Here is a 26,836-nt window from a genome sequence, read left to right on the forward strand (position 1 = left end):
CCAATGAGTGCCTTAAATCTGTAGACAGAGTGTTACTAGGAAAAAAGAAAATCATTGTATGTACTTGTTCATTAGTGTTGTATGAGAGTGATATTTTCCCCACTCCAGTTATCACTGATTATTGGTAAAAATCTCAATGTATCCAAGTAAAGGCTTTGTTTTATTCAGGGATCCAAGCTCATTTTTTGTTTTATGAGAAATGAGTAGCCAACTTTATCAATTTAATTACCTATCCATTCTGTGTTAGAGAGTTTACTTACATTATGATTGTTTTGGCATAATTTTCATAATTTGAAAAAATAATTGTAGAAAGCAGAAAAAGGGGGGGGGAACCCCACCAAATTTGAATAATGAATGTAATATCTTTTTCTTTTCTTTTAGACAGATTGAATTATCTAGCGTATTTGCATTGACTGTGGTTTTGCATTGATTTAACTTTTTCAAATTAGCATTTCTGACCTGTCCTATTGGAAGACTTGAAGGTGATTGTAAATCAGGATTGTTTGGCCCATGGTGCCTACAAAGATTTGTTGGGGAACCGAGAATTATTTCCTCAACATTTTACATGTTTTAAAAAAGAGAGACCTTGCCATTAAACTCAGAGTGGTGGTGGTGTTCTCAAAAGGTGCTAGCGCCTTGGCTATTTGAAGTGCAGTAGAAATCAGGCCCCGACGATTCCGCTTGGCGGGGGCGCTGGCACCCCTGCACTGCGGCAGGACCTCAGCACTGCGGCAAACAGTTGCGGTTGCGCAGCCAAAGTCGGAGGGGTGGTTAGCTGCGCATGCGCAGGTGGAACTGGTGTGATTAGCCCTGCCGCAGTGACTGGAACACAGAGTGGAGTGGTCGCCGGAGATGCCTGAAGGTCTGTTCTGAGGAGCGGCTAGCAGCGCGATGGAGCGGGCCAGGTCAGCTGTGTGGATGTCTTCCCTTAGAGACAGCCTGGGAAATACTCATTTTGGTTTGTTCAATGTTCCAAGTTTGCCGAACTTGGGAGTATTGTTGTATATACTCGGAATCCGGGCCCTAAGGTTCTTTGTTCTGGGGAACTGAATGAGGGTTTGAGGCTTGGTTGTACCTCCTTGGAAAGTGTTCTGTCCATGTCGTGTTGTGTCTTGGCTGGTATATATCACTCTAGTGTGTCCCATCAGATCCTTTCTAGAGTGGCCTTTTGTCCTTGAGATCTGAGGCCATGACTGTGGTTTGGGAGGATACATTGTGATGGCCGTGGTGTGAAAGGCAGAGGAAGATATGATGGGATAGGATCAGTGGGGAGTCCACAGTACCAAGGAGGGGACGATAAGGTAGGACATACGGTAAAAGTGACAGTGGTATGGGGGGGCGGGGTACCAGGGTAGCTACAATGGCGGTGGTAAGGAGGGGTATTTGGGGTGAGGTGTCCACAGTGGTGGTTTTAGTAATGGTGGCCGCCATGGTGGTAGTAGGAGGGAGCTTAAGGTGGGCTGTTCATGGTGTCAGTGGTAGCGAAGGGGTCGCCATGGTGGCCATGCTGTTGGTTTGGGGGTGAGCGAGGTGGCCACTGTTTTAGTGATAATGGAGGGGATGGCAGGGTGACGAGCAAGGTGATTTTGGTGGCCATGGTGGGCGGGGGCAGCAAGTGACCGTCATGGTGGTGGTAGGGAGGGACTGTGGTGGGAAGGGACGGCGGGGGTGGCTGCCATGAGGGTGATACAAAAAGGGTGGCACATTGAAAAGGGTGACCCACCTGGGTATATTATATGTGGGGGCGGCGGAGCAGCCATGCTATTGCTGATGGGAGGGGGGCGATTGGATGGTAGTGGGGGTGGTGATGGTGGTGTATGGGAGCTTTGGCCGAGTGGCCGCCGCGGTTGTGGTAGAGTGAGCGTGGTAAGAGGGGGCGTTGGGGTGGAGGCAGCGGACAGGGAATTTGGTGAAGGCCTGATGCAGCCGTGAGTGGTCCACAGCCCTCAGTTTGAGGAAAAGGGAGAACGTTCAGTTTTCTCTGACCTGAGGCAGTCTTAAGTGTTTGCTGCTGCCCACCGCTCACCTGAAGGGATGGCTGAAGAAATGTTTGTTATAGTCCCTCGTTTTTGTGGTTTTGGTGTAAGATTAGGGATATGGTGTGCAGAGCTTGCTTTATGAATTTTGTGAGAGTCATGCAGGTTCTGGGCTGTAATACTGCAGAGGTGTCTCCTGTTTGTATTGATTTTCTGCATTCGGAGTAAGGTTTTCGAAAGTCGCTTGGGGGCTCTTAGGGGTCCAGTGCCGCGTCACAAGCATTGTGCGACTCGCCAAAGATGGCTGCCGCTGCAGATATGCAAATCTGCGCAGGCGCGACAGGGTAGGGGGCAGCCACCCCCTCCCCAGTGCCGCAGTGGGGGGAGGGGTAGTTTATGTAGCCTCTGCCGCGCGGCAATTTCAGCGGCATCCTCAAAGCGTGGTGCTAAGGGGAGGAGGCGGGCAAGAGTAGATAGCCACCCCCTCCGAAGTGCTGCAGTAGGGAAGGGTGCAGGATTTGGGATGCGCAGGCGCAACAGAAAACAGCGTCTCTGCCCTGCAGTGGGGCGGGCACCAGAGGAGGGGGTTTGCGCAGCCTCCGCCTGGTGGGGATGGCTGCCACCTCCCTTCACCTGTCCGCTGTAATGGCTGCTCCTTCCCTGTTGTGCTGCAGTGGGTTGAGGGAAGGACACAGAATTGTTGAGCCTGTACCTTGAGCCCCCCCCCCCCCCCCCTTTTCCCCATAAGGTCACTTCCAACAGGAGAGGACGATGAGGCAAAGGATTTGTATATTCTATGCCTGCGTGGACTGGCAGCCAAGCTGTGCCCCTGCCTTTCTATGGTGCTGTAGAAAGGAGAGATGGGGGCCTGGAGGGCAAGAAAGGCAAAGCCATCCTATGATCCACAGTGCTACTGGTGCAGGAGATTTTAAATCTGTTTTCTGACTTTTTAGAAAGGCCCACCTTTTCATTTTCATAGATTCCCTAGGTTGTATTGTGAACAATCTAATTGTTAATATTCAGAGGGGATTCAGTAACCCCTTAAACAACTCTCCTTCCTATAACATTTGATTTCCATTTTCCAGATTTGATCACTCTAAACCTGCATCACCTTTAAGAGTGTGTTTTATTTCTTAATCTTTGGATATTCCTTTCGTGATGTTGCTTAAATGGACAATTTCCTTAAACCGGACATCAGGGCTTCTCCAGGGTTCTTAGGAGCTGAGAATTGTAAATTTCGTGTGCTCAAGAACAGAGGAGAGCTGATATCAGAAGAGTAGAATGCTACGGGGGTATGAGTATTGAATTAGGGAATTGTTGCCCCCGTTTTATTTTTAAAGTGATACTTTTGATCGATCAGTTTTGAAGTTGGAGCTACTATGAAAACTTGGTGAGAAAGTACAATTAACAAAGTAACTATTCTAGTATTCGGTATTCCACCTTTTGTGGGAGGCATTTTCAAAGATATTGTTTTTTTCGCAAGATTTTGATGGGCTTTCTTCTCTTCTTTTCTTTCGTTTTTTTCCCCTCATCTATCGCAAACAATATGTCTGGTTGTGCTGAGTTGGAATGTAATTAAGGAAAACGTAAATCCAGAAGCCTTGGAGAGCTTGTTGTGGAATCTTTTTGAGTAGTTTTAAAAATAGCAGAAGTCTGGAATTTTGTTGCTCATTTTTCCTACTTGTATACACATACAGCATCAAATAACTATATTTTGATTTAACTTCTGATCATTTTGGCTATTTGCAAAATGAGTGTGTATTATACCGGTCAGCCATTTTGTAGTTTTTCACTCAGGTTTAGGATCTCAATATGGCGGATCCCTTTGGAAAGACCTCTGAGGTTTCAAGGTCTCTGCTGAGCCTATTGAATATTTGGCTAAGTATGTGGGCTTTTTGAAAATCATTTTGAAAATGATCAGGCAGTGTGAACCCTTTCTGTGGTTTAAAGTGAGGAAACAGTCCAGGGATTGTTGTATTGCTATCTAGGGCAAAGTACTGTCTGGTTTGGGTTTATTTCGAGATTATTTTGTATTAACTTGGTTTGCCTAGTGCATCTGTACAGTGCTTCTTTGCTGAAATACTTTCTGTATATGTGGTGATGCTACATCTTAATTTCTCCCCTTTACTCTAAATGTGCTCAGATTTGTTTTTGAAAAATTCCACATATAAGATGTCAAGGCCTCAAAATTAATCTCTTAATTTTTTTAATTGGAGTTTAGTTGACACAGAATGCTCTATTAGTTCCAGATGTACAACATAGTGATTCAACAACTCTATATGTTGTGCTGTATTCACAAATGTAGTTATCATCTTTCACCATATAGTGCTGTTAATAATATGGTATTTGACTTCCTCTGACTTGTTTCACTTATCATTAACACCCTCTAGTTCCATTCATCTTGTCAAAAATGGAAAATTTTTACTTTTTATGGCTGAGTAATATTGTATGTGAATATATATGTTGCATCTTCTTTATGCATTCGTCTATGGGCAGATACTTATATGGTTGCTTTCATATCTTGGCTATTAAAAATAGTGCTGCAGTCAACGCAGGCATACCTGTGTCTGTGTCTTTTTGAATTAGTGCTTTTGTTTTCTTTGGGTAAATACTCAGAAGTGGAACTACTGAATCATAGGCTATTTCTATTTTTATTTTATGATGAACTTATATACTGTTTCCCACCGTGATTGCACCAGTTTACATTCTCCCCAAGAATGCAATCAGTAGATTGTCTGTTTGTTTTGTTGATGTTGTCCTTTGCTGTGAAAAATCTGTTTATTTGGGTGCAAGCCCTATAGTTTAATCTTGGTTTTGTTTCCCTTGCCAGAGGAGACCCATGTAGAAAAATGTTGCTGAAGCCAGTGTCCAAGAAATTACTGCTTATGTTTTCTCTAAGGAATTTTATGGTTTCAGGTCTGACATTTAGATCTTCAATCTGTTTTGAGTTTCTTTTTGACACTGCACTCTTGTGCTCAGATATATTTAGGAAGAATCCTTGAAGTAATCAGGGCATGAGTATTGTCTCAACCTGACAGGGACAATGAAGTTTTTGATCTTCAGTTTCCGTTTGGATTTTATTGCGGGTCCCCTTTATCCCCGCCTCTCTTGTGGCCCAGAGCCAGGAAGCTTGAGTAAGAGTTGTTGATGGTTAAGGTTGTCTCCTTCACTAACAAATGTTGGGTAAGGAAGTGATTTCTTTTGCCTCCTAGTTCCTGAATGCTGATGGCTTAGAATTTACTTTTTAATGATACCATGGGTTTTGTTTGAGAGGAACTGACTTTCTTTATGAGATCTGTAGACTGAGATGACCTCACATTTTCTTTTATTTTTCATTCTTGAGATCTTAGTAGTTGAATTTCTATTAAGTTTTTTTTCTTTTTTTTGGTAGGATATAAGGCATATTAAATATTTGACAGTGTTTAGGCTACTGGGAAAAACATTGTGTGATCTGATCACTTGTAAGTAAGTTGTATGCCTAACGTGGGACTTGAACTCACAACCCCAAAATCAAGAGTCCCATACCTGCATGCTCAACCAACTGAGCCAACTAAGCACCCCATCTTTTTTCCTTTAAATGCTTATTTTCTGAAAGCTGGTTTCTATGTTGGAAATGGAGTAGGAAGATTATAAATGCAAACACATGTATGCATATTTAGAACAAACTTCTAATGTTATCAAAACACATCTGCTTATAGATGATTTTACATGTATCTTTACAAATGGGTTCAAAAAATTGAATAATTCGTATGCTGGTTCTTAAATGAACTCAGATCCTTTCATGCTGAGCAACTGGTATGAAGGGGTAAAGGAGCTGAACATTTTCATTTTAAAAATTTTTTGGTAATGATGTATTCTTAATTATACTATTAGGTTAATCATAATTGTCCATGAACAGACCTTTTTATTATATAATTTTAATATAATATTGTATTAAGTATATTTGTGAAGCCATGTTTCATCAGTAAATACTTAATTCCTTTTTGGGACTGAATGACATTCCATTGTACTGAATATACCATACCACACCATATTTTGTTTATCCATTTTTTGGTGGTTGTGCTTTGGGTTGTTTCCACTTTTTGGCTCTTATGATTAATGCTGCTAAGAACAATCACACTCAAGTTAATGTTTTCTTATTTCATTCCCTCTAGGAGTGGAGTTACTGTGTCAAATGTTAACTATATTGTTCACAATTTTAGGAAGTGCCAGAGGCTGCACAATTTCATGGTCTGACTAGCAATTTCTCCACCTCCTCCTTCACTCCTGAGGTGTGAAGTGCTGTGTTTATAGTTTGATTTGCATTTCCCTAATGACTATAGTGATACTAAGTATATTTTCTCATGCTAATGTAAATTTGTATGTCTTTGGAAAGCCGTCTGTTCTAATCTTTCACCCATTTTGAAGTGGAGTTTTGTTATTATCAAATTATATACTCTTATCATTTAAAAATCTGATGTACAGATGTGATGTTTAAATGATTTCTCTTGCTTGGTTAGAACATTAAAGTTTTTGAAGCAATAAAACACCTTGGGCTTACTAGAAAGCTATTTGATTGTATTACTTTGGTTCTAACATGAATTTTAAAATAGCAAGAGTACAGAGAATTAGCTTTGGGGCTATTTCCTTTGAATTCTGGCTTTCAAATAATTATGTTGCGTAACTTTTATAAAATGTTTTTCCTTCTATCATTTCTGATTTAACATTTTTAAATTGCAATTTTAGGAGTGGTTCCTGTAGTTTCTAACATGGAATACCAAGTGCAAGATTTCATGCTTAGATCCATTGAGCAGCCATTTTGTGAGCTGTTCTGCAAATCATAAGATGGTGGTAGCTCTACTGGTTTTACGTATTTTTTGCTTAAGCATCCCTTTTATCTCTTATTGTGCAAATCCTAGGAAAACAGCATTTGCATAGGAAGTTGCTTAAGTAGAAATTCTATATTTTCAGCTTTATGCTTTATTCTATTCTACAGGATCTATCCTAAAAAGATATTTTCAGACTAGTTTTGAAATCAACATTGCTGTTTTCTCAGGGTTATGCAGGTATGGGTAGTGAGTAGGTCAGTGTATATAAATGTATTTCAGTGAATGTAAAGTTTTAATCTGTACATGTAAAAATAAGTGGAAATACTTTATTTTTGCTTAACTGATATCATCTTCACCCCACCACACCGTGCTGTTTTCTGACATTAAAGGGCTTCTAAAGGGGAAAGTGGCTTTAGGATAGATCCTGACTGTTGGAAGGTATTCTAATATTTAAATTTTGTCTTGTTTATTTTCCCCCAATTTTATTGAGACACAATTGATGTATGTTACTACTGTATTTTTTTTTTTTTTTTTTTTTTTGAGAGACAGAGAGAATGGCGGAAGGGCTGGCAGAAAGAGGGGCAGATGTGATCCCAAGTGCTTGGGACTCTACTCTGACAGCAGAGAGCTTGATGTAGGACTCAAACTCGGGAACCATGAGATCATGACATGGGAGGAAGTCAGATGGTTAACCAACTGAGACACCCAAGCACACCACTACTGTACCTTGTTTTAATTAGATTATAAGCACTTTAAAATCTCCATCATATTAAATACAGCTCTAAATAAGCCTTTAAGTGGTTATTTTAAAGTTATTGAAGTCTATCAAATAAATTCCGCTTTCTGTTTCAGGGACCGCTTACACCTGAGACGGACCACGGAGCAGCACGTACCAGAGGTGGAAGTACAAGTCAAACGTAGAAGGACAGCCTCACTGAGCAACCAAGAGTGAGTACATTCTGGGTTGAGAACCAGTTTAGGTCATAATTATTTTTCAAATTGGAACAAAGTATAATGCAATGAGGGTGTATTGAAATGAATTTATTAATGAAAGAACCATAGGACTGTAATATAGAAAATATAGCAAAATGGTTAAATTATTCTTAAAACATGTGGTACTAATTTCTGTTCAAAAATTTAGTAAAGTGCATTTTTTATTCCATATGTGTATGTGGATTATATCTTCATTAAGTTCTACATCTTTCAACTTTGATATTTAAATCATGCCTGTTTTATTTATGTTGTTACTAAACTACTTTTTCTATGTTTGCAAAATGTTCTATGCATTTGATGGAATGCTAATTTATATTTATACTTGGCAATATTCAGATTTTTATTTTTGCTTAGTGCATTTATCCAATTAAAATTTTGAAATGCATGGGGCACCTGGGTGGCTGAGTTGGTTAAGTGTCTGACTTCCATGGTTTGTGAGTTTGAGCCTCACATCGGGCTCTGCGCTGACAGTTCAGAGCCTGGAATCTGCTCCAGATTCTGTCTCCCTCTCTTTCTGCCTTTTCACCACTCACACTCTGTCTCTCTCTCAAAAGTAAATAAACAATTAAAAAAAATTAAAATTTTTTGAAATGTACACATTTTTTCCTTCTCCTTAGTTAGGATATCTACATGTAGATACACTTTTAAATTTAGATTTCCAGAAGGGGGACTTTAATATAAGATATATCAACATTTTTAATGACCTGATACATACTGAGTATTTATTGGAACTTGTATTTTGTTTCTAATCTTGACAGTATCAGTGGGTGGCATTTTTGGCCCTTTCCCAAAGCTGTTTAATTTCGTTATTTTCCACAATTACAAGTAATAAAAATACATGAGTATAGTCTCTTTAAAACACATAACATTCAGGTAAAAAGTATTCACTTCAACTTACCATCAGTTGTTTCCCATTCCCTCCCTGGAGATAACCCACAGGTATGTAGATGTCTATACTTTCAGATCTTTTTCTGTTTGTTCATGTGTATGCACACATGGTAGGGAGAGGAGGAAGGCATACTTGTGATTTGTTTGCCTACATATGTAAGATTTATTGTTCTGCAATCATATATCTTGGGGGGGGGGCGTCTTTGTATGTCACTGCATATAAATCAACCTTATTGTACAAATTTTAGAGGAGGGGTGGTATGATAACATAATTACATTCATAATTAGCTTACTGATATTTAGGCTGTTTGCATTTCTTTTAAAAAAATTTTAATGTTTGTATATTTTTGAGAGAGAGAGAGACATAGCATATGTGGGGGAGGGGCAGAGAGAGAGGGAGACAGAATCCAAAGCAGGCTACAGGCTCTGAGCTGTCAACACAGAGCTTGAAGTGGGGCTCGAACCCATGGACTTTGAGATCATGACCTGGGCACTCAAGGACTGAACCACCCAGGTGCCCCTAGGCTGTTTTGCATTTCTTAGCTATTATAAACAAAGATAAGGACAGTCAATTTGAAAGTTAATATTCATTATTATTTACATTTATTTCTCCCTCAAATGTAAGGCTTTTTTTTTTTTAAAAGCTGTTATAAAATGGCAGTAGCATTTTGTCTCCTATTTTTGTTATTTGCACATTTTACTTGTAGGAATATTGCAATATATTTTCACTTGTACATTTTAAATTATTGGTGAGGCTAATGATTTCCTCATTTTCCCTATTTTATTTATTCTACCTGACCTCATTCTTTTATTACATTTTTATTTGGGGAGTTACTTTGAAAAGAAGTATTTTATGAATGAATATTTTATATAACTTTTCCTTTATAATAGACTTTTTGCCATGTTAATTTTCTCTTATAAAGTAATGTGTTTTGTAATTGCAAAACTCTTAAAAGTGACATTTTCTTTTTTTTAACTTTTAAAAGTTTATTTGAGAGAGATTGAGATAGTGCAAGTGGGGGAGGGGCAGAGAGAAAGAGAATCCCAAGCAGGTTCCATGCTGCCTGTTCAGAGCCCGTTGAGGGGCTCAAACTCCCGAAACCATGACATCATGACCTGAGCTGAAACCAAAAGTTGGACGCTTAACCAATTTAGCCACGCAGACACCCCAAAAAGTGACATTTTCCCCAGAGTCTCTAGAAGTATTTGAGGTTGTTTAGAGATTGTGGTGGAGGTATTGGGGGGGTTTATTGAGGGAGATCTTTTGTTAGTGGTTAATGGTTCTATCATATTTGTTATATTTTGTTAGAGCCCTTATCTTATACAGGATCAGTGTGCACCAGCATAACAGGTAATCTCTTCCTCATCTTCTGTAAGCATTCCTTAGGTGTCATTTTCTTGTCTGCATCTTTGGAAACATGTTACTTTCAAAGAAGAAGTAACTTCATTTCCTGACTTCTTCTGTATATATTGTATGTAAATACTAGAGAGTGCTAAAATGAAGGAGGGGAATTTTGAGTTAGGGAAAATAATGTAATTTCCCCAGTAACCTCTCTCTGTTTTGAGAGTGTGTGATTATGGGGATGGGTAAGCAGTATGGATATTCTTTAAGCCCTGGTACATATGCTCAGGATTCTCTCAGGATTGGGATATTTGATAGTTATAGTCTGTTTATTTTAATCATAATCCATAAATATCCCACCTTTTGCCAAACTAAAAGACAGTATTCCTGAGAAATTGTGTGTACACCAGTTCTAATGGCTAATGAAGGATTGCTATTCATGTTGCATCCAAGATACAAAATGAAATTGAATAAAAACTAAAACTTTGCAGACAGAACATCCCACAGACCAACCATAACTATTAATAGAAGCTAAGTGATTTGTACTCCTGAAATTGATGGTTAGTCTTTCTTCTAATAGATCTATCAAGTAATCAGTTTTGGATTTGGGGGCTGGTGAATGTCTTTCCTGTTTATTGATGTACTGTAAATTTGAGAGAATTTGGAGATTGGGGCCGGAGAGTCTTCTGGAGAGACCATTTTCTGTACCCTTTCAGATGTTTTTCTAATTTTTTTAAATGTTTTATTTATTCTTGAGAGAAAGACAGAGCATGAATGAGGGAGGGGCACAGCGAGAGAAGGAGACACAGAATCCGAAGCAGACTCCAGGCTCTGAGCTGTCAGCACAGAGCCTGACATGGGGCTTGAACTCATGAACCATGAGATCATGACCTGAGCCGAAGTTGGACGCTCAACTGACTGAGCCACCCAGGCGCCCTTCAGATGTTTTTCTAAATTTACATTCTGCATTTCACAAAGTAAATGTTATGTGTACTGCATCTTATTTTCTCAGTTTTACCTTAATCTTCAGTTGGGTTTCAGGTTAAACCCAAAAGAGACACTCCAATAGGAGTTTAAAGAATCAAAAAAAATTTTTTTTGGTTGAAACATGTTTTAAAACCTTATTAGGTCAGGGGCTTAGTTGCCATTTGGTAATGAAAGGATTGGAAATGAGAACACCCAAATAAAGATTTAATTATTCATTGATTAGAATGGGACAATTTAAAAGCATGGGCAATGTAATTCAGATTCTCTGGAGTTAATGTAGACTTGACACATTAAGGGTACAGTTCTCCATAAGATGACCCTCAATTGAGATACCAGCTGCAAGTCCCAAAGTTTCTAGGCCACCTGAACTTTTCAACAGCTAGATATAATTCAAGGTTTCCATTATTTTCTCAGGTTCTGTAATTTGTTAGAATGGTTCACAGAACTCAAGAAAGCACTATACTTACTATTAAGTTTACAATATGGGATACAAATCAGGATAAGCCAACTGAAGAGACTTCTAGGGCAAGATCTGTAATGTCCATGTCCTTAGGATGTAATAGACTCTCAGCACATCAGTGTATAGGCCACCAACCAGGAAGCTCACCAGAACTTTGTGTGCCTTCTATAGTTTTTATTAGAGTTCTAGTATTTGAAATGATTGAATAATTGGCCATTATGATTGAAGTCCATCTCACTCTATTCCATCCCTTCCCAGGAGATCAAGCTCAAAGGCCCCACACTCTAATCACATGGTTGGTCTTTGTGCCTTGGCCAGCCCTTATCCTGAATCATCTTGTTAACATTAATTCAGGTGTGATCCAAGGGGCCCACCACGAATAATGAAGGCACACTCCTATCACTTGGTAAACTCAAGGATTTAGAGGTTACTTCTCAGAAACCATGGACAAAGGTTAACACAATTCTTTATTATACAACAGAATGTTTAAACTGTTATTTAAAAACTGGGGCACCTGGGTGGTCCAGTCAGTTGAAGCGTCCGACGTTGGCTTAGGTCATGATCTTGTGGTTCAGGAGTTCCAGCACTGCATCAGGCTCTCTGCTACAGCTCAGAGCCTGGAGCCTGCTTCAGATTCTGTGTCTCCCTCTGTCTCTGCCCCTCTCCCACACACTCTCTATCTCAAAAATAGAAAACATTAAATTTTTTTTAAATGTTATTTAAAAACTATGGAAAATAGTGAAATACCTTTTGTGAAACCCGTTTCCAAATCTAACTGCTATGGAATAGTTATATATATACATACGTACATATACACACACGTATATATATACATACACACACATCACACACACATACTTAACAAGGGAAGACCTGCTGGTGATTACTTTTTATGCTTGTTTTGTTAGCCAGTAACACTTTGTACATTTCTTCATCATTCTTAGAATCAGATTCACAGCCTGATTACTGATCCATAGGGATAAGTTAAGGGCTTTTCTATGGAATTCCCTTCTGACTAATAGGTAGTCAGTTTACAGTTTGAGACTCTAAAAAGCCTGGGCCCTGGTAGTTTCTTGTTTCAGGTGGTTACTCAGGAGTAAGAGAATGGATGACAGTCTTAACATCTCCTGAAAATGGCTTAGCAAATGCCTCACTCCTCTTACTGGGGGTTAAAGGATTGTTTCCAGATAGGATTGGGAAGTGAGTAATGGATATGGTACTGATGGTGTCTCCACCTTTTTAAAAAAATGTTTGTTTATTTAATTTTGAGAGACAGAGTGAGTGGGGAAGGAGCAGAGAGAAAGGGAGACAAAGAATCCCAAGTAGGTTCTATGCTGTCAGCACAGAGCCTGATGCAAGGCTCAAACTCCTGAAAAAGGCAATCATTCATTACCTGAGCCAAGGGTATAACAGTCAACTGACTAAGCTACTCAGGCACTCAAATACAGGGCTTTTTAAACCAAAAGAACTTTTTTTTTAAAAAATTCTTTCAATAGTATCCTACTTATCCAAAGTGGTAAGTATCCTGTTCCTTGCACATTCCTGTGTACACAGAGACTCCTGTTTCTTCTTAATAGTCTCTTCATAAGGTAATGCAATGCTCTGACCCTAGTCAGATCTTTTTAAATGTAAGGGTCTCCACATTTTCTTTGGTATTATCCATATAAGGCAAATCTCTTTTATATTTATGTGTATTGTGCTCTTGTCATAGGTGTCAGCTCTACCCAAGGCGATCTCAGCAGCAGCAAGTACCTGTGTTGGATTTCCAGGCGGAATTGAGACAGGCATTCTTAGCAGAGACACCAAGAGGTGGTTAAAGCAGTATTGGAACATCCAGGTTAGCTGATTTCAAGTGAAAAACCAGGTTAGAGCTGATACAGTCATGGTCACTAATAAATAATGTGCTTCGAGGTCACTTTAGTTATTTGGGATATATTAAAATTTTTTCCTTAAAAATTTCATATTACAAGCAGAAAGTTAAAAAATGTAAAAGCAATAGGATCTTGACATTCTTACCTTGATATTTTACTTTCCCAGTTATATATGCTTGTTAAGTAGTTTTACTCATATCTAAATTCTATTGATTTTTCAAATTAATCTTATATGAACATACTTCATTATAAATGGCTGCTAAATATCTTGTGAATTAATGTTTTGTAATTACCTTTTGTGAGAAACTTCATCTTTTTTCCTGGTAGTTTCAAAAAAGCTTCAGTGGACTGCTGAGCATAACCTATCAGATGGAATTATTTCCTCAGATATGCAGATGTGAAAATAAATTGAATCAGGACTATAACCTTAGGGTACATTTTTCTAAACTGTATTACAAAGTATTAGTCTCTTTTGCCCTGAAAATAATAGAGTGCCTGATGACGCTACACTTTTACCTGCATTGGTTGTTTTAACTACATATCATTTGTGCCTACTGAATTATAAATATACATCACATTCTTAAATAAGCTAAATAATTTCCCATGCATATTTGCTAACTATTCCTTTTTTTGTTTTCTCTTTTTTCACTTTTGTTTTCAACAGTGTAGTTGAATCAGCTGATAATGTATCAGTGTATTTGATTCAACTGACAATGTAATAAAATATTATCCATGATTTTTTCACTGTGATGTAGATTTATTTACAGTCTGTCTTTCTATGTTTTATGTGACCTTAAAATTTTTAAGATTTGAATGACCCCAAGGGTTTAATACACTTTTTAGAAACTAGGAGAGAAAGGGAACTTTTGGATGAATTTTCTTCTAGATTTTCTTTATTTCTATTTTTATGTATTACCCCACAACTCAAATTAATTAGACTTGTTTATAGCTATTATTTTGACTTTTAAAGCAAAAGAGAAAAAATGTAAATTTTCTGAGAAAAATTCTCCCCTGCTGAATCCTTTACTCAGCATTCTCCAGTAATAATAACCTGGAATTGATTGTAAGGCAGTGGAATTGATTCACGCAATAGAATCTGATCATTGTCCCCAGCTGTTCTCAGAGTAGGGCCATCTTTAAATGACTCTGAACAATTGATTTTTTTTTTTTTTTAACCAGGAATGTTTTGGCTTCTCAGTGCATTTCATATACTCTTGTAAGTTCCTACTATAATTTTATTTATTTATTTATTTATTTACTTACTTACTTACTTATTTACTTACTTGCTTGCTTACTTACTTACCTTACTTACATGAGGCTTGAACTTACCTCAAGATCAAGAGTCACATGCTCTATTGATTGAGCCAGCCAGGTACCCCTATTATTTAAATCCTACATTATAATCTATCTGCAAGTACAATTTTCTGATGTTATGTTTTATTCTAGTCCCAAGTGCTAGTTAAACAGCACTCATTTACTGGGATTATTCTACAGCAGGGATTGTTAAAGTATCTGACCCACTCACTGTCTGTTTTTATAAAAAAAAAAAATTATTGGCACACAACCAAGTAATCGTATTTATGTATGGTCGGTGGCTGTATTTGGAATTACAGCAACAGACTAGAATAGTTGTAACAGATTAAATGGTAGGCAACGCCTAAAATTAATCCTCTTCCTTAAAGTTGACTGGCATCTTAGAGAACCACATTCAAAGATGAAAATACCAGGTTGGGACAATGGATGAGTGGTGATACTATAGAATGTTGTAAAGAAAAAGGGGTTATAGGAAAGAGTGTATATAAATGAAGTAAACATTACAAGGTAGAGAATCAGATGAATTTCTGGGATGAAGGTCAAATCTAACAGTCTAAGGAATAATTGTAGATGGGTAGGTTTTTAAAGATATTTTAACAATTGATATGCTTCATTTTTTCCTATTAAAATCTAAAGCATCCAAGTGATAGCCAAGAAAAATGTGAAAGTAAACCAAAGATTTTTAAACCTACCATAAGGTTGAATTTTCTTTAATTTTTCCCGTTTTCTTTTTTTTAGTTGGAATCATGCTTTTAACAAACTTATTTTGTATTTATTCCACTTAAATGTATATCATTAATGTTTTCTCATTTTATTAGTGCTCATAATTATCATTTGTTATGAATAAATGACAGTTCATTCATTATTTACTTTTCCCTTGTACTTGTTTTTTTTTCCTAGTTTTACTATGCTGTTATAAACATTAGTTCTATATTTTAAAGATATATTTGGTATGTTAAATTTATTAGGATAAGAGTCTAGGGTAAGGACTGCAGGGTATAAATATTAGTATGACTCTTAAATGTTTTGTTCCATTGCTGACAGCATCATAAGCATTGTTGATTGCCATTTAGAACAATTACTACTAGTGCTAGTTTCTCAGTACCATCTGTGGTGCCTTTTTTTTCTTTGATAAATAAACAGTTCCAAAAAAGGAAAATTGTGTGTGCGCGTGCGTCTGTGTTGTGTGTGTGGGGTTTAAACTGGCATTGCTTTCTGGATGAATATTGTCCATTTGTTTGTGTTACCTCCTTTTACTTGTTAAGCTTTTTTGTACATTTTTCTGTGAAGGGTGTGCTATTTTACCAGATTTGAATGAGCACTAATGCATTACCATCATTATATGATTTCTGATTTGCTTTATGTGACTTGGCTAGGTTTGACCATCCTTCTTTTTTAATGTTTATTTATTTTTGAGAGACCGTGCACAGGTGGGGGAGGAACAGAGAGAGAGGGAGACACAGAATCCAAAGCAGGCTCCATGCTCTGAGCTGTCAGCACAGAACCCGATGTGGGGCTCAAACCCACGAACTGTGAGATCATGACCTGAGCTGAAGTCTGACACTTAGCAGACTGAGCCACCCAGGTGCCCCAACCATCTTATCTTTTCACTTTTTTTTTTTTTTTTTAAGTTTTGTCATTAGAAAAGTTCCCAAAAGTTTAAGAACTTCTGTGGAAAATCTTACAATGTTTGAGTCAGGGACTTGGGCCATTTATTTGCTTATGTGCCTTTTGACGTAAGGAGATTTATCATAACTGCCAATTCATCAGTGCATTATGATTTTGCTACTCTTTTCCTTTTCATGAGGCATTTTGCTGTCATTTGTTGTGAAGATATATTTGATCAATTTCCATAGTAATATATCATTTTCCTGTTACAAGGGTTCATGATTATAGTGTACTAAATTTAGGGATAAGAGATAACTGTTTCTAATTTCAGGTCCTATTCATTAGGGGAAGTCTTTCTTAACCACTCTAGTCAACCCCTTTTCTGAGTTCTGAGTAATATGTATGTATATCCCTTATTTTATACAAAATATTTTGTATCATATTACATGTCCCATATCCCCAGTTCTCTAGGTCTCCAGTTCTTTTTTTTTTTAAGATTTTTTTGAGAAATCAGTATTTATTTTTTGTTTTAGTGTTTATTTTTGAGAGTGAGCACGTACAGATGAGCTGGGGAGGGGCAGAGAGAGGAGGAGACAGAGGATCTAAAGCAGGCTCTGTGCTGACAGCAGAGAACCCGATTCAGGGCTCAAACTCACAAACTGTAAGACATGACCTGAGCCAAAGTAAGATGCCTGACCGAGTGGACCACCCATGTACCCCTCCAATTCCTTAGTCTGTAACTCATATGTCGAGGTGAATTTTTATACTTGATAACTGGTTAACAACATTTAGTAGTTGTGGAAGGGATTTAGAAACTCAGGGTAGATGAAGGACAGAAGCAGGACTGACTGGCTTTCCCTTTTTATTCTTCTGCTATACAATTGTTTAAATTTATTGGTTTCTTACAGCTAAACTGTGAATTAGGTCTGATAGTTGTGTGTTCACTGAAATGTCAGGTGGGACAGAACATTTCAAACTGAGGCTGATGGGAAAAATCCGTATTTTCAAATCTTTTTGGCATCTGAAGGTAAAAAGTTTTGTTTTGAATTTTAAATTTTTGCTGGAGAGGTGTCACCTTAAATGCACACTTGATGCTGGTTTCCATTGCATTAATCCTTGTAAGATACCTTTCTGTGATTACATTTTTTTCCCTTAAATGAAATCTTGAAATCTAGCCCTACCATCTTTTAATTTTCTAATAATCACTGTCTTGTGGCTAAGTATTTGGTAGCATATCTCCATTGTTGATGGTAAAAAGGGTATGCTCCAGTAATAGTGTCTTATTGAGTGGTTAGCTTTTTTTTGTTTTGTTTTGTTTTGTTTTGTTTTTTTGCGGTAACGGTGATATAAAAAGCAGTGTTACAAACTTTCCACGTTATTGAAAGATCCTGACATTTTGCATTTTAACCAGCTTTACTAATGTATAATGTATATACCATAAAAAATCACCGAAATTTTTGTAAATTTACTGACTTCAGCCATTGCCAGGAACTCTGAGAACTTTCCATTTTCAAAGTAAGGTCCCTTATGCTCATTTACATACATTCCCTGTGTCTACCCCCAACTTCAGGTTACCACTTATTTACTTTCTGTTGCTGTGAATTTTTTTGTTTCTATTTTTTTTTTCTGTTTTTGTAGATGATTTACTTTCTGTTACTATGGATTGCTGAAGATTTTAAATCTTAGTAGATATAAAAAATGAAAATAGCTAATGACTAGAGGTAAAAAATATGTAAGTATTCTTGAATTTAGACTCTGCTTTATAGATAATCCTGTCAGAATTCAGAACATCTATATTATAGACCTTAAACTACTCCTGTGAGTTTGGGTTACAAACTACATTGATTTGGGGAGAGGAGGGCATGCCAGTCTGCTGATTTGAACAGATCTTTTGAGATCATTACATGTCAGTTTTATGCAAAACATTAAGTTATATACAATGTTGGATGCTGTAAAAGGGGGTATCCTTGATGTCATTGTATCTTTGAAGACCTACACTGGGTAGATGGGGAAAAGAGACAAGTTTATAGATATTATAGTCACTTATGGTAAATGTTGGAGAAGTATGGACAGTGTTATGGACAGTATAGGCAGAAAGTCTTTAAGAAAAAAAATGCACAAAAAGCGCATGATAGTTTGCATTTGGAGAACAAAGGTTAGGAGATATTCTAATACCAGGAATTTATTTTTTTAGAAAATCTGATACTCCAAAATTCTCATAATGTACTTAACTGCCATCAAATTTTTGTAAATATAGGGAAACCTCTTTTCTACATCTTACCTATTCTTACTGAACTCTTTCTTTCATACCATTCTGTTCTCTTTTGATCGAGTGTCATATAGTTCCACATGGAAAACTGTCCTCAAAACATTTCTTTTACCTTATTGTTTTGATGTTATGGTTCACAGCCACTATTTTGATGATTTTATTTTCACATCCTAAAATACAGGATTCATAATTTACTGAATCAGTATACTTAGCTGTTTGCAAAATGTCTCCATGGAAGACAGAGGACAGGTTTACTGAAAATGTTTGTATTATTAAAAATAAAATTACATCAGATTTTGTTTATGATACTAGGCTACTTTTTTGCATAAAACCAAATTCCCATTCAAGAGTAATATAATTTGTGTGTTTGCTTTCTAAATAAGTATAATTAGTAGTTTGAGATTTTTTTTTCTAGTTTTGATTTGTTTGCCATACTCAGAGGAATTTCCTTAGTATGTTGGGAAAAATGATAACACTGTTATAATCATGTTCTTTTGATTGCTAAGAAAATTACCTATATATCCGTATAAGCAAGTAATCAGTTGTTTTATGCTCCATTTTAACATAGGACGTCATAAGCAGGTACATGATAATGCAGTTGGTTCTTGGTAAAAAAATTATTTAGAATTACTTTGAAGAGGTTTTGGCAGGGTCAAGGAGGGAGATTTTGAGGTTGAAAACCTTTAGGTGGCTTCGCTAAGAACAAAATTTTAACTAATTCAGGAGAATAATTCAGATGGCTATGAAGCTTAGGGATATATCAAAATGTTGAAGTTGAGATGATGGGTTAACTTAGGACCAGAGAATGAAGCACCACCTAAAGTAAGGATGAAAAAAAAACACTACATTTTTGGAATGGAAAATTAAAGTGATTTTTGAGACATTTAAAAATGTCTGCATAATATAAAAATTTAATAAACACTGTCAATTTTAAGTGTGTAAAATGTGGAAGTTAAGGTGAAGGAATAGTGAAATTTGGTGTTCATGTGGTGGGTATGGAACATGGGAGGTGTTTTTAAATATGTATGTTATGGTGATTTTCATGCAAAATTGTCTGCCTGTTTTTAAACATGGTAGATTGCAGTGCAGCTAGATCATGCTTTCCTCTGCAGGCTCCGTCTACTGTTTGAAGCTTCTGCCCCAAGCTTGCATTGTTTGTAGGAGAACCTGCGTCATACCTTTATCTGTAGCCTTCCCTTAGGTATTAAGAATCCTGAAACCTTTCTTCGGACATTGGATTTGGTGGAACAGCAACCATGGTAAGATGTATATTAAGGCAGAAGGGTGAAAAGCTACTGGAAGGGCCTAACATAATAGTTTACCAGAGTGTGGGGTGTCTTTGTGTTCTTGATGTTAGAAACAAGAAATCAGTCTTTAGAGATGGCATCTCATTGTGTGGAATATCAACTGAAGAAGAGCTATGTCCCTTTTCCTATTTTAATGATAAAATGATTTGGAAAACATCTTTTTTTTTTTTTTTTAGTTTATATATTTGTTTTGAGAGAGAGAGAGAGAGAGAAAGCGAGCAAGCGAGAGGGCCATGCAGAGAGGGAGAGAGCATCCCAAACAGGCTCTGTACCGTCAGTGCAGAGCCCTACACAGGACTTGAACCCACAGACTGAGATCATCACCTGAGCTGAAGTTGTCCCTAAGCCACCCAGGCACCCTGGTTTGGAAAACATCTTAAGAGGGATCTTATATGTGAGAAAATACAGAAGAGAGTTTTGGTCATGATTTACATGATTTACAATAATAATGGACCATCCTGAAGATGGAGGACGCTTACTTAGGTTATAGTAGACATAAAATGGAGGGGGGGCACCTGGGTAGCTCAGTTGATAAAGCGACTGCCTGCGGCTCAGTTCATGATCTCGCAGTTTGTGAGTTCGAGCCCCGTGTCGGGCTTTGTTCTGACAGCTCAGAACCTGGAGCCTGCTTCAGATTCTGTGTCTCCCCTCTCTGTACCCCTCCCCTGCTCATGCTCTGTGTCTCTCCATCTCTCAATAATAAATAAACATTATTTTTTTTTTAAATAAAGAAAATGGAGGGATTTAGGACATTAGGCTTAGGTAAATACACACACACAATTAGTCTGTCAAGAGATACAGCATCCTAATCAGGTTTGTGGTTCTATTAAAGTTTAGATAATTGAGAGCATGTATTCTGTTAAAGTTTAGATAGTTGAGAACATGTATTCTCAACAGGAAGGACATTCCAAGGCAGCAAGAGTTGATTTTGAGAAGTGGAAAGAATATTTGATTTTACAATGGCTTGTGGTGCTCCAAAGGACCACAGGATATAAATAGAGATACAATATTATCAACATTTTAAAATTTCAGTGGAGTGGGTGATTTAGGATAAAATTTGTAAAATTTTAGGGAGAGAAAGAGCACGTGTATGCCCACAAGTGAGGGAGAGGCAGAGAGAATCTTTTTTTTTTTTTAAGGTGTAAGAATTAGTGGCCTATTTTTTATTTATTGTTTATTTATTGAGAGAAGAGGGGGAGGGACAGAGCGAGAGAATCCCAAGCAAGCTCTGCTTAATCAGTGCAGAGCCCAGTGTGGGTCTCGGTGTCAAACTCACATACCGTGAGATCATAATCTGAGCAGAAATCTGGAGTCGGACACTTAACCAACTGAGCCACCCAGGTGCTTAGAGAGAGAGAGAGAGAATCTTTTTTTTTTTAAGTTTTTATTTATTTATTTTGAGAGAGAGAGTGCGAGCAAGTGGGGGACGGGAAGAGAGAGGGAGAGGGCGAGAATGCCAAGCAGGCTTCTCACTGACAATGCTAGGCTTGAACTCCCAAACCATGAGATCATGACATGAACTGAAGTCAGATACTTAACTGACTGAGTCACCCAGCTGCCCCATGATAAAAATATTTTTAAAAAGTGCCTTAGTAGGGTAAATGAAACCAAAACAAGTTTGAGAAACATTGATCCAAGTTCTGAGTAGGAGGAGATACAGGGTTTGATATAACTAGGACAGAGGCCTTTGGGGAACTAAATAGTGGTTTCTATTTGCATTGGGTTGATGGGAGTTGGAAAGTTTTTTTGATGGAGGTAGCAATTTCCCACTGTTTGGATAGATATCTAGGGGAAAAGAAATAGTCCACAGGGTCAAGTGTTCTGAAGGAGGGTGGAATTTGGGATTCAAATTGGGAAAGGAGAGGAATCAGAATACTAAAAGGAAACTAGATTTGTGAATCTGATGAGGAAGAAATAGGATGATGGGAAACTGCATAGTCATTCTGAGAAGTAGAGGATTCCACAGAGTAGAGTTGACCTGGGTCTAAATTTGGTCCAGTATCTTGACTGTGAAGGTATTTTTGGAGAAAACATGGGAGGGAAAAGGTGTTAAGGAAACAAAGTTTGGATTGATATAGGAGTGGGGAAGAAATGGTGGGGAGGGTTATAAAGTAATTGCAGACAGCTTTTCTTACTCATTTCAGACTGTGGGAAAGAGCAGCAAGATGCTGCAACACATTGACTATAGAATGCGATGTATCCTGCAAGATGGCCGAATCTTCATTGGCACCTTTAAGGCTTTTGACAAGCATATGAACTTGATCCTCTGTGATTGTGATGAATTCAGAAAGATCAAGTAAGACCACTTTGGGTTTGGATAATGGGATATTGAGGGAGAGGATAATCGGAGTAAGGGATTATAGAGGGTAACTGAAGGAGGTAGGGTTAGGTTAGTCTGTTGTCTAACCTCTTGGCCTAGAAGATCAGTCTCCCAGTCTTTTTTTTTTTAATGTTTATTTTTGAGAGAGAAAGAGAGACAGAGGATGAGCAGGGAAGGGGCAGAGAGAGAGACACAAAATCTGAAGCAGGGTCTAGGCTCTGAACTGTCAACACAGAGCCCGATGCAGGGCTTGAACTCATGAACCACGAAATCACTATGTGAGCCAAAGTTGGATGCATAACTGACTGAGCACCCAGGTGCCCCTACAGTCTCCCAGTCTTGAAGTCATTGTATTTACACTACTGTTTTAAGTTTGCAAACACAGTTATGAACTGAACTTAGAATAGAAGCGTACTGTATGAGCAGAGTATCAAGTTATATTTATTTAAAAAGTTAATAAATCTTACTAAGTTCTGTAGCATTCCTTTGGACTGAAGGGATCTTATGAATAACAATTTACTCTTCATGGTTGAGGAGTTATGATATGATTAGAATACTCTAGGCCAGATTTAACATTTGTTCAGCCAGCCTCTTTGCATGCACCTTGTTTTGTCAAAATCGTTATGTTCAGTGTTGACGTGGTGTCAATTCTTAATCCTCTTTACTTCTATTATATTTTTGATTTGCCCATTTAATTTCTTCAGGAATATCCTGTGTGCTTGTACCTTACCACATTAGGCTTTCCTCTTTGTACCTGTGACTAGGGAGCTTCCTTTCATAGAGCACTGTTGACCCTCTGCAATAAGATCACAAGAATTTGTGGATCTTAGTGGCATCCTATTTCCATTCAGTTGACTTTTCATTCAGAGTATTTGAGTTGGTATTTGTAATATCTCTGGACACTCAAGATGGCTTTGTTTTTTATCATGGGGCAGAACTTACAAGGTATCACTCTTGACTCTTGGCTTGATTTAATTTATTGCCACAGTCTATGATATACTATTCAGAATTTTAATTTGCCCACTTCACTTAGGTTTTATTAAAAATGAAGAAAAAGGTAGGTGATGCACACCTTCACCTGCCTGCTGTAGTCTGTTCCTGTCAGGCAAATTTGAATAGAATTCATAACATATGCTTTATCTTTCCCTTTTCATGTATTCTCAGTCTCCTTCCTGTGCAACAAGTAGGGTTATATCAGAAATTCTAAGATGGTGAATGTTTCAGTGTTATTTTTTTGTTTGTTTAAATAATCTAAAATAAACCCTTATGACATTGATAAATACTGAAGGCATTTGATGAGAACTTTAGCCATATTAATTTCTCTGTTTAACATCTTTCACTAAGTTATGGGGATAATTTCACATGGATAATGCTTTAAATTGTGCATTTTTCTCTGTGATAGTACTCACAATTTTTGAATGATATTGTGTCAGTAGCTTTTAAGTATGTAGATTTTTGCTTCTGACCGTTGTGACTTTGTACAGAGTTTTGTTTTTTTTTTTTTAATTTTTAAGATTTCCCATGGTTATATAAGTGATATAAAGGCCAGGAATACAACAGTGTCTCTAATTCAAAGCCTGTTTTTTCTTTATCATTTGGTATGACCTCATTGTTCGTGTTCCCATTTTAGTTGTCTGTCACCCAGATTTACTTAGTTGAAAATGATTTAAAAAACATACTTCCCATCTTAACATGAAAACACGTTTTTGAAAGTTTTAGCCATATCATTTTCATCTGAGTTTCATGAAGAAGAAATTAGTTTTGCTGTAGTATAACATTGAGGGAACATTCTGTAAATTTTTAATAGGAAAAGGGCTTTAACATTTACCCTTATATGTCAGTGAGTCTAGTGTTTTGTTTTTGCCTTTGTTTTGTCATAACTTAGTAATAGCATGAATATATTGCCATCAATTATTGTCATGTGTATGTTATTAAGGTGAAATGTAAATATTTTAGTGAGTGATCCCTAACTTACCTTACTAAAATTTGTTTCTGCTCTATAGGCCAAAGAATGCGAAGCAGCCAGAACGTGAAGAAAAGCGGGTTTTGGGTCTGGTGTTACTACGTGGGGAGAACTTGGTCTCCATGACAGTGGAAGGACCACCCCCGAAAGATGTAAGGAGTACATAGGGCAGGACAGAACATTAGTGTGGAAGGACATTATGTTATTTGAGATGATGCTAAATCAAGGTACAATGAGGCACAATAAATAGTATACACTTGTTAAATAAAATGTGCCTAGCACTTAATGTCAGTTCTTACTTGTCTATATTTCGAGATTAAGGACTTTCTAAAGAGTTATTCTGTGGGTTGGGTACTACCTAGATAAGGTTAGAAGTGTCTTATTTGTATTCACAGTTTGACAGATGTACATTTAATCTGCTGAATGCCTCCATGGTACACTTGTCTATTGCTGTGAATATAGAACTAATATAAGCTGGGTGGTAGGAAAAATGGTGGAAAGCAGTGATCTTTTAGGAATAAGATTATTGATAACTTTGGTAAATCATTTGATTTCAAACTAATTTTTCTTGTTTCAGACTGGCATTGCTCGGGTACCTCTTGCTGGAGCTGCAGGGGGTCCTGGGGTTGGCAGGGCAGCTGGCAGAGGAGTGCCAGCTGGTGTTCCAATTCCCCAGGCTCCTGCTGGATTAGCAGGCCCTGTCCGAGGGGTTGGGGGGCCATCCCAACAGGTGAGGAACTAGGAGGTTTTATATAATTGAGAGAAAGTGCCCAGAGGCAGAGTAGATTTAAAAGCCTGAGTGCACATCTTATGCTATGTAAGCAGCATATGCTATAGAGAGTGATGAAAGACAAATATACATTAGGAGGGGAAAAGATTAAAGAAAGCCACCTTGATAAGAGTTACTTACCAGTATTGGTAAGTAAAGAGAAATATGGCTGGGTAAACCAGAGTTGAGAAAATGTAAGAGGACTTACTAGATTAAAATAGGGCATGTTGGGTTTAAAGGAGGATGTGTTAGTGCCAAGATTTTTTTAATGAAAATAATGGAAGAAGTAAAAAAAACCCAACTATTATTTCATATTTAATAAGCTGTGGTATTCACCATTTATTTTGTATGTGAATAATGAGAGGATGCGCCTTACCTTTACTATATCTGACCATGCCTCCTCAGGTAATGACTCCACAGGGAAGAGGCACTGTAGCAGCAGCTGCAGTTGCTGCTACTGCCAGCATTGCTGGAGCCCCAACTCAGTACCCACCAGGACGGGGGACCCCACCCACTCCTGTGGGCCGAGCAACACCACCTCCAGGTAAGGAATCCTAAGGAAGTAAGAGAATTTGGTTCTCAGATATATATAGGTGTTTTGTGAAAACATTGTATCATCTTGAGGAAGTGATAACTAAAAATACCATAAGAAGATACTGAACAAAGAACCAGCCCTTTAAGTACCTCACTAGTTGCTTGGAGTATATTTCCTACTTTTAAACAATACTTTTTAATGAAAAGCTGTGGACTCTTGTGTTGAGGATGGCTTATGTGGTAATGGTCCAGGAGAAATTCTTCAACTCTTCTGCTTAATATTTAGGCCCATTTCTTTAAATACTATTTTGTGTTTTATTCTGTGTTATTTGCTGAGTTCATTTATGAGGCCTTTATTTCTGCCATTTTTCTTTTCTAGGCATTATGGCTCCTCCACCTGGTATGAGACCACCCATGGGCCCACCAATTGGGCTTCCCCCTGCTCGAGGGATGCCAATAGGCATGCCCCCTCCAGGAATGAGACCCCCACCACCAGGAATTAGAGGTGAGTGGTTATACTTCTGCACAGTGGTGCCAGCCGGGCCCTTGAATATTTATATGATGTTTTTCTAATGGTCCCATGGAACTTTGCTTTTTTTTTTTCCAGGTCCACCTCCCCCTGGAATGCGTCCACCAAGACCCTAGGATACTATTGATCCTTCTTAAGTCACTTTTTTCCCTGCAATGTCTCTTGTGAAACTGTGTAGAGTGTTTGTGAGCTTTTGTTCCCTCTTTGCTGCATTAATATTAGCTAATAAAATGCACAGAGCAATTAAACTGCAAGGTACTGCTGTATGTTGTACATTTTTTTTTGCCTGTTGACTTTGTTGAGGTCAGAATGAAGACTGGGATTTTTCTGGTCTTAAAGTTATTATGGATGAGGTGAATTCTGTTAAGCAATGCATTTAAATAATTTTCTCTTTAATTCTTAAGATAAAATGGTTGTGATACCTGATTAAGCTTCCCAGATTTCACTTTGTGCATTGACTGATACCTGTCAGTAACCTTGACACAAGAAAACTCTTGACCGGGGTTTAAGTGACTGGGCTAAGACTTACACATGGCCTCCTCCACTTTAATGTGCCATACATACCTGAAGGGAAGAAGGGATGGAATTAAAGGCCTTGTAAGGCCACCTATGGAAGGAAACTGTGGTACTAAATCAGACTTTGTTCATTAAATCAAAGGATTTGGATTGGAGATACTACTTTTCTTGGAAGTTTACCTCAGTTGATCAGCTTTTGTAGTGTTTTTGTGCTTTGCGTGATCAGAGTAGGTGATGTGATTCTGGAATAATCATCACAACTTACCAGTAAGTATTTACTTACACATTGTTAAAACTAGAGGAGATTTCATATTTGAGATAGGTTGTTACTTAAAATAAAGGCGACTTTATACCCTAAAATGTCATTGACACTATTGAGCAC

General features: G+C 37.8%; 2 protein-coding genes across 7 annotated transcripts; both read left to right on the forward strand.

Moving 5' to 3' along the window:
* The first annotated feature begins 786 nt into the window (after positions 1 to 786).
* On the forward strand, positions 787 to 19,769 carry SNURF (SNRPN upstream open reading frame). Of its 5 annotated transcripts, none has more exons than XR_006218464.1 (5): positions 787 to 905; positions 7,637 to 7,732; positions 13,166 to 13,291; positions 14,505 to 14,541; positions 19,718 to 19,769. XR_006218464.1 is itself a non-coding variant. In XM_015545128.2 (4 exons), exons 1-3 carry the CDS (start codon positions 892 to 894, stop codon positions 13,269 to 13,271), a joined length of 216 nt encoding a protein of 71 aa, XP_015400614.1. In that variant the 5' UTR covers positions 787 to 891; the 3' UTR covers positions 13,272 to 13,291; positions 19,629 to 19,715. The 5 variants fall into 5 exon arrangements, 2 of the variants coding, with proteins under 2 accessions (XP_015400614.1, XP_042844205.1); XR_447251.3 differs by having other exon boundaries at positions 19,707 to 19,753; XR_001512088.2 differs by lacking the exon at positions 19,718 to 19,769 and adding an exon at positions 19,629 to 19,683.
* On the forward strand, positions 14,523 to 26,192 carry SNRPN (small nuclear ribonucleoprotein polypeptide N). Of its 2 annotated transcripts, XM_042988269.1 has the most exons (8): positions 14,523 to 14,541; positions 19,718 to 19,775; positions 21,968 to 22,119; positions 24,147 to 24,258; positions 24,684 to 24,836; positions 25,281 to 25,419; positions 25,789 to 25,914; positions 26,017 to 26,192. In XM_042988269.1, the coding sequence occupies exons 2-8, from the start codon at positions 19,773 to 19,775 to the stop codon at positions 26,052 to 26,054; spliced, it is 723 nt and encodes a 240-aa protein (XP_042844203.1). In that variant the 5' UTR covers positions 14,523 to 14,541; positions 19,718 to 19,772; the 3' UTR covers positions 26,055 to 26,192. The 2 variants fall into 2 exon arrangements, with proteins under 2 accessions (XP_042844203.1, XP_007099011.2); XM_007098949.3 differs by lacking the exon at positions 14,523 to 14,541 and having other exon boundaries at positions 19,686 to 19,775.
* Positions 26,193 to 26,836: the final 644 nt, after the last annotated feature.

The sequence above is a fragment of the Panthera tigris genome, chromosome B3 (genome assembly GCF_018350195.1).
Source record: "Panthera tigris isolate Pti1 chromosome B3, P.tigris_Pti1_mat1.1, whole genome shotgun sequence".
Classification (NCBI taxonomy): Eukaryota; Metazoa; Chordata; class Mammalia; order Carnivora; family Felidae; genus Panthera; species Panthera tigris.